The sequence below is a fragment of the Triticum urartu genome, chromosome 2A (genome assembly GCF_056163025.1).
Source record: "Triticum urartu cultivar PI428250 chromosome 2A, HENAU_Tu73, whole genome shotgun sequence".
NCBI lineage: Eukaryota > Viridiplantae > Streptophyta > Magnoliopsida > Poales > Poaceae > Triticum > Triticum urartu.
Genome location: NC_141874.1, coordinates 680,591,700 through 680,600,253, shown reverse-complemented (window position 1 = coordinate 680,600,253; position 8,554 = coordinate 680,591,700). Strand labels below are relative to the sequence as shown.

The window sequence follows — 8,554 nt, the reverse complement described above, 5'->3', positions numbered from 1 at the left end:
ATTATTTCTGGTACGAGACGACAGAGGCATCGGTGGTGGTACCATATTCATCGCCGAGCCTGACGGGTACGTATTTTGTTGCCACTCGCACCGCCGTCGTTTTCGGCCGCGACGAAGCCAGTGGGCTCAACACGCTGCATCGATCTTGGGCGTGACGCTTTTTCTTTTTCCCTTCTTCTTCTGTTTTCACTGTTCCTTCATATTCATCGCCGAGCCTGACGTAGTATTGCAGGTGCTGTGACTTGTCCAGAAATCACTGGAGATTCACGGTCGCCACAGGAAAAAGTGTTGCTCTGACGTGCCAAGTGCAGGGTGTCGACATTGTGCGTCATTTTGTGCTGCTGGGTCCGGCTAGCTAGCTCGTTCGTTCGTTCGTTCGTGAGTTGACGGCTGTCAATTCATGGCATCATAGCCCCCGTTGGCCGTGTTGCTCTTGCCTGATTCTACGTGTAACAAGAAAAAGTGTATCAGCATTTGAAGCTGATTTTAACGTGTTTCCTGTGGTTATGTAAACTTTTTTGTTTACATAAACGAGCGAACTGATGAAGTGGTGTAACAAGAAATGGTGTGGTTATGCAAAGTGGAACAGGAACGAGCCTTGCAAGAGGGAACTGATGAAGTCAAATGTAACTGACTATTTCTTCCTTGATATAGGAGTAAAAAGAATAGTAGCAGTATCATAGATCAACGGCTCAATGACGCTGAAAGCATCTGTGTTTCCTTTGGTCAAATGTATCACCCTGCATACAGTCACGCTTGACTTAGCCGGGTCAGCTGACTGAATTAGTCTCTTTCAAAAAAAAAAACTGCACTGATAATCTGATTGCCGTTCGCTAGATTCCTCCCCAGGAAAAAAGAATAGCTCAAGGAACAAAGGAGAAATGCAAGCTTGGCTGAGTCATGCATGACCAAGCTGCAGAGATTCTTAAATTGGGCAGAAAGGAATCTTAATGTATGTATGTATTCTCTCCAGAGGAATAGAAAAGAATAAGAACCATTCGTACAAGTACCAATCACACAAGTATGACAGGACGTAGATTCGCGAGAAAAATATATGACAGGACGTAGCACCGGTTCAACCTTGCCTACGAGCATACGGAAACCGGCCTCGTTGTTAAGCATATCTCCTCTCATCTTGTACTGGCACGCAAAATGAAACGTGGATCCAGTGCCACGGCTATTCAACCACCAAACACGGCCCATGATAGGAATTCGTTTCTCGTTGTCAGTCGTCTCATCAGAGGAACTTGTTGTTACTAGCAACTTAGCATTGACATATTCATGCCTACAAAGAGATGCACGTCCCAAATAATATTTGAAGCCGAGGAATTGCAGCTAGATGGCTACGGTGGTTGGCGGACAAGGCGAAGAAAAGAACGAGCAGCGGACACAACAGGTCTAGGTCTAGGTCTAGCAAGCACGAACCGACGAACGGAACAAACAACAGCTGTATGTTCCATATATGGTATAAGCACATTGTTTCCAGCAACTTAGCCGAGGCAAACACCAGTCAGCAGCGAGCAGTGCATACGTACGTGTCATAGTCATGGCTGACGAGGACGCATGCGCGCACATGCACGCATGCCTTTCCTAGATCTTAAACCGCGGTAAAACGTGTATCAGCCTGTCGGCTTAGCAAACAAGTTGAAGTAGTAGCACCAGCTCCATTCTTAAGTTGCACGCCAACTAATTGACCCGTTTCTTACATGCTCGCCAATGCCGCGATGCTGCTCCTTTCCCAGCATACACTGCTGGATAGAGAACGCCGAGTTGCACTGCATTGCAGACCACTATATACATATACGATGGAACACATTCGGCGTACCTAGATGGAAGGAGTCATCGATGGATCATGTGCGCTCGAATCTAATCGTACATTAGGCGGCCAATGAACACCGGGTTAAACCTAAACTAAAGCAACCTTGCCACACTACTGACGATAATCATGGGCAGAAGCTTTTTCGCCGGCCTATGAGAAGGCAACACGCACCGACATGGTTAGGCATACAATAAACTGTCGCCATGCCGTGGACCAGGATGAATAAGCTAGCTCGATCCCCCGGCTATCTTCCGCTTTCCTTTCCCTCGACGAGAATCGTGGCTCGTGTTTGTGCACCGTGCACGCCACTTGGAGCATAGAGAATCGGGGAACCAATGGCATCTGGCTACGACGGCGAGGCCTCTTTCCGGGAAGCAAGCACAGCTAGCTTTTGCCTCGCTGAGATTTGTGCCCCAGATTAATTTACACTCACGAAACTGCACGCCCAAGCACAGTCGCTTTGTTGCGGGAGCACTGGCTACCTGGCCAATAGCAGCAGTAAACAAATACTGACGTTTTCACCAAGGGTTTTGCTTGGAAGCACGCGGTGAACCCGACCGACGTTGGCCACACCACACACGGGACGGGTGCCGGCAACGGAGCGGCCGAGGGCCACGGCTCGGCTCGGCCGTGGGCGGTGGCCGTCCATGCGCTGTCCCGCACGCACGCACCGGTGGTTTGACACATGCCGGGTACATGCCATGCCTCGGTCGGTCCAGCCGGGACGTGACGTGCTTCCTCCGTGATCGATCGTTGCCTCCGGGGTTCTACTGTCATCAGGCTTTCAATCGGACAACGGTTAGCTCTAACTGTATGTGTGGCTGCAATGCAAATGAACTACTACTAGAGGTTTTGTGCAACTTTTTAATTAGGAATGTGATTTCTGGTGAAAACATAACCTTTGTTTCTGCTCCATGCGCTTACTAACAGAACACGAACTGGTCGTCAGAAAATACTATACTGTAGACGAAAGTAGAGTGCTCCAGTTTGTGCATAAGTAGTCAAAATGGAGTTCAATCCCATCATCTTGATCTGGCGGAACAAGGGAAATCGGTAAATCATCTCATTAATAACACGAAATAATGCGAATGCATAACGAGTCACATAGTAATCTCAAGGAAAATCGTTATACGAGCATCAACACAAAGTGAAGTGAATGCTTAACGGATCTTTTTCGTGTCTTTTTTCACCTTTTGCCATAGCGTGCACTAACATAACTAAAGTTGGAATCTTCCTGAAATCTTGTGCAAGTCCATCCCCGGTCTACATGATTAACAGAGGAATTTTAACGAACCCACATTATCCTCTGTCTTCAGATTAACAGATGAATTTTCATGTACGTTTGGTTCAATATGAAGCTACTCCCTCCGATCCAACGACAATTATTATGGATCGAAGGGAGTACATACTTTCGTTCAAGCAGCCTGCAACCATGCTCTACGAATACTAGATTTAGGTTAAGGCATACTTTTTATCGCACAGATGAACGGTCATCAGAGATCATAAAATAAAACTCAGACAAGTCATGATCTTTGGGCAAAAAAAATTGAAATGAGGATTTCCAAATGGTTTGGATTTACATATGGTGTTGCTGTGTAACTGTGTTGCACTTGCACCAACCGCGGCTCACATCGCAAGCCTCAAACAAACACACACACAGAGGCGAAAAGGAGACAGGAGAAGGATGAATCGAGCGGGCGACCAAGATGGCCGGAGCCTCAGCACATGAACTTTGATAGATACATCACCGCTTCTCCGTCTCAGGCGAGAGACAAACCGGAGAGACCAATCTCGTTCGTATCCCCGGCCAGATCGGCGATTCTTCGGATCCCGTTGATTCAAGCCAAACTCTACTCTACTGGGCTACGAGCTTTGCCGGCTAGCTCGCGACGGACACCTTCCCGGAGTCCTGATGCCAGCGCCGGGCATCGTATCCGGACGAAAAAAGCTGCTGCCTCCGGGCGGCCTGCCTGGAGCAGATAGCGTCGAGCTGCATCTGCTCGTCACGGCACTCCTCGCTGCAGAAGGGCGTATCCCCTCTGTACATGAAGATGTCGCTGTCGCGCGCCAGCGGCTTGGAGCAGAGCGCGCACGCGTCCAGCGTCGGCATGCCGGGCTCGCCGAGCGGCTCGGCGTCGAAGAAAAAGAAGCACGTTGCTGAAGCCGCCATTGTGGGTGGGGGCGAGTTTCGAGCAGAGCTTGGCTTTGCGGTGCGCTTGCTTGCTGCTTTTGGTGTGCGGGGAAGGCCCGAAGGGAGACAGAGGAAGAGGGAAGCCAGCGAGTTGGGTGAAGCGGAGCGGAAGGCTCCGGTATATATGCTGCTCTGGTGCGTGCGGAGGGCGAAAGACAGGACTGTTCTTGAGCGTGTGGCTCTAGCTATAGAGTCAGTTCCGGCAATTTTGCCTTTTTTTAGGTCAAATTAGCCAAGCTTCCTTTCGGGTAGAAAATCTGAAATAGAGGCAGGGTTTGATAGATTTTGTGGTACAGACAGTGATGGTCGTGATGGACAAGCTCTGTTCTCTAAACTTCTTCAAGGGTAAGTGTTAAATTTAACTCTCATTTGTCCGCGAATATGTCCGGGCATTTCTACGAACAGCAAGGATTGAATCCCACTTATTCGTCCCTGGAACAGTATCCCGCATTTCCCATCTCCAAATTTATGCAACCCATGTGACGTAGATCATTCAACAATAAATATTGCACACAACAATTCAACAGTTGAAAAAAATCAAATGACCCAACAATTCAAATATCTTCCACGACAAATATGTTAATAATTCATGCATAGCTAAATAAATCAAAGGTTTTTTTTTCATGTGCACTTTGATGCCTTTGCGCATGGTGGTGATCCACTTCTTGGCGTCATCGTCCGTGAGTTAGTATCGGCCAACATGATTCTCGGCTACTAGTTCTCGATGAATCTCGTGACCCTCATCGCTTCCTTCTCAATCTCAATGCTTCCATCGCCTTCTTCCTCTCAAGCTCCATATGGTTTGATGCCTTCATCTTCTCCATTCACATCTTCTCTCACTCAGTTATCAACATCTCTCTAGTGTGGACATGGGTACCTCGGATACGACCAAAATTTTCACACATGGTTATAATTTACAAAAGAGTTCTATTAGTAATTATATAAATTATTGTTTTGTTGCTCGGGAGAGAAATACAATACAATCTTTTATTTTATGTAGAAGAATTGTATAAGCCACGTGTCAAGATGTGTGAGGGAGACACAGAGGAAAATGTGCATGCGTATATACAAATCCATGAAGATGCGGCTCAGGTGGCAATCCATACAAGCACGTCATGTATAGCAAGACAATCCGAAGCAACATACACCAAATTCAGGTGAGCCAACCCAGGCGCGAAAACTAAGATCGATTCTTTCGTTTTATAGACCTGCCTGCCTTAGGCCTCCATATATATTCCACAATTCATGAGTTTTAGATTAGACTCGGGTTTTTGTTTAGACATTGTTTAGCTTAGAAACAGTTCACTTATGTGAGAGATGTAGGACTACCGCTTTGTTCGGATCATGTACTCCGTCGGTCCGAAAAAGCTTATCCTTCAGATAATGTATCTATCATCAAATTAATGCTAGATACATTCATTTAAGGGACAAGATTGGGACAAGTTTTTTCGGACTAAGAAAGTGTCAAGAACCCGTTGACTAAAACCTCTCTCACAAGCAACATTATCAAACCTAGAACTCATTGAGTGTTAATCACATAGTGATGTGAACTAGACTACTGACTCTAGTAAACTCTTGGGTGTTAGTCACATGGCGATGTGACCTGTGAGTGTTAATTACATGGCGATGTGAACTAGATTATTGACTCTAGTGCAAATGTGAGACTGTTGGAAATATGCCCTAGAGGCAATAATAAATTGATTATTATTATATTTCCTTGTTCATGATAATCGTTTATTATCCATGCTATAATTGTATTGATAGGAAACTCAGATACATGTGTGGATACATAGACAACACCATGTCCCTAGTAAGCCTCTAGTTGACTAGCTCGTTGATCAATAGATGGTTACGGTTTCCTAACCATGGACATTGGATGTCGTTGATAACGGGATCACATCATTAGGAGAATGATGTGATGGACAAGACCCAATCCTAAGCATAGCACTAGATCGTGTAGTTCATATGCTATAGCTTTTCTAATGTCAAGTATCATTTCCTTAGACCATGAGATTGTGCAACTCCCGGATACCGTAGGAATGCTTTGGGTGTATCAAACGTCACAACGTAACTGGGTGACTATAAAGGTGCATTACAGGTATCTCCGAAAGTGTCTGTTGGGTTGGCACGAATCGAGACTGGGATTTGTCACTCCGTGTAAACGGAGAGGTATCTCTGGGCCCACTCGGTAGGACATCATCATATGCGCAATGTGACCAAAGAGTTGATCACGGGATGATGTGTTACGGAACGAGTAAAGAGACTTGCCGGTAACGAGATTGAACAAGGTATAGGGATACCGACGATCGAATCTCGGGCAAGTACAATACCGCTAGACAAAGGGAATTGTATACGGGATTGATTGAGTCCTTGACATCGTGGTTCATCCGATGAGATCATCGTGGAACATGTGGGAGCCAACATGGGTATCCAGATCCCGCTGTTGGTTATTGACCGGAGAACGTCTCGGTCATGTCTGCATGTCTCCCGAACCCGTAGGGTCTACACACTTAAGGTTCGATGACGCTAGGGTTATAAAGGAAGCTTGTATGTGGTTACCGAATGTTGTTCGGAGTCCCGGATGAGATCCCGGACGTCACAAGGAGTTCCGGAATGGTCCGGAGGTAAAGATTTATATATAGGAAGTCCTGTTTCGGCCATCGGGACAAGTTTCGGGGTCATCGGTATTGTACCGGGACCACCGGAAGGGTCCCGGGGGCCCACCGGGTGGGGCCACCTATCCCGGAGGGTCCCATGGGCTGAAGTGAGAAGGGATCCAGTCCAAAGTGGGCTGGGGCGCCACTTCCCCTAGGGCCCATGCGCCTAGGGTGAAAGGGGAACCCTAAGGAAGAGTCCCAAGGAGGAAAGGCACCTCCTAGGTGCCTTGGGGGGAGGGAAACCTCCCCTGGCCGCCGCCCCCTAGGAGATTGGATCTCCTAGGGCTGGCGCACCTCCCCCTTGGGATCCCTATATATAGTGAGGGTAGGAGGGCCTCTCCTAGGATGTGATGAATGATATATGTGATGTATGAGATTGATCATGTTCTTGTAATAGGAATCACGACTTGCATGTCGATGAGTATGACAACCGGCAGGAGCCATAGGAGTTGTCTTTATTTATTTATGACCTGTGTGTCAACATAAACGTCATGTAATTACTTTACTTTATTGCTAACCGTTAGCTGTAGTAGTAGAAGTAATAGATGACGTGACAACTTCAAGAAGACACGATGATGGAGATCATGATGATAGAGATCATGGTGTCATGCCGGTGACAAGATGATCATGGAGCCCCAAGATGGAGATCAAAGGAGCTATATGATATTGGCCATATCATGTCACTATTATTTGATTGCATGTGATGTTTATCATGTTTATACATCTTATTTGCTTAGAACGACGGTAGTAAATAAGATGATCCCTCATTAAAATTTCAAGAAGTGTTCTCCCCTAACTGTGCACCGTTGCGAAAGTTTGTCGTTTCGAAGCACCACGTGATGATCGGGTGTGATAGATCCTTACGTTCACATACAACGGGTGTAAGACAGTTTTACACAGCAAAACACTTAGGGTTAACTTGACGAGCCTAGCATGTACAGACATGGCCTCGGAACACAGAAGACCGAAAGGTCGAGCATGAGTCGTATAGAAGATATGATCAACATGAAGATGTTCACCGACGTTAACTAGTCCGTCTCACGTGATGATCGGACACGGCCTAGTTGACTCGGATCATGTGATCACTTAGATGACTAGAGGGATGTCTATCTAAGTGGGAGTTCATAAGATGAACTTAATTATCCTGAACATAGTCAAGAGATCTTTGCAAATTATGTCGTAGCTTGCGCTTCAGTTCTACTGTTTAGATATGTTCCTAGAGAAAATTTAGTTGAAAGTTGATAGTAACAATTATGCGGACTAGGTCCGTAAACTGAGGATTGTCCTCATTGCTTCATAGAAGGCTTATGTCCTTAATGCACCGCTCAGTGTGCTGAACCTCGAACGTTGTCTGTGGATGTTGCGAACATCTGACATACACATTTTGATAACTACGTGATAGTTCAGTTAAACAGTTTAGAGTTGAGGCACCAAAGATGTTTTTGAAACATCGCGAAACATATGAGATGTTTTGAGGGCTGAAATTGGGATTTCAGGCTCGTGCCCACGTCAAGAGGTATAAGACCTCCGACGTTTTTCTTAGCCTACAAACTAGGGAGAAAAGCTCAATTGTTGAACTTGTGCTCAGATTGTCTGAGTACAACAATCATTTGAATCAAGTGGGAGTTGATCTTCCAGATAAGATAGTGATGTTTCTCCGAAGTCATTACCACCAAGCTGCTAGAGCTTCGTGATAAACTATAATATATCAGGGACATGTATGATGATCCTTGAGATGTTCGTGATGTTTGACACCACAAAAGTAGAAATCAAGAAGGAGCATCAATTGTTGATGGTTGGTGAAACCACTAGTTTCAAGAAGGGCAAGGGCACGAAGGGATACTTCATAAAACGGCAATTCAGCTACTGCTCTAGTGAAGAAACCCA

General features: G+C 46.1%; 1 protein-coding gene across 1 annotated transcript; it reads right to left on the bottom strand.

Annotated features, from left to right (window-relative positions):
- Nucleotides 1-3,365: 3,365 nt before the first annotated feature.
- On the bottom strand, nt 3,366-4,118 carry LOC125531157 (FCS-Like Zinc finger 2). Its single transcript, XM_048695571.2, has one exon. The coding sequence runs from the start codon at nt 3,987-3,989 to the stop codon at nt 3,699-3,701; it is 291 nt and encodes a 96-aa protein (XP_048551528.1). The 5' UTR covers nt 3,990-4,118; the 3' UTR covers nt 3,366-3,698.
- Between the last annotated feature and the right edge of the window lie 4,436 nt (nt 4,119-8,554).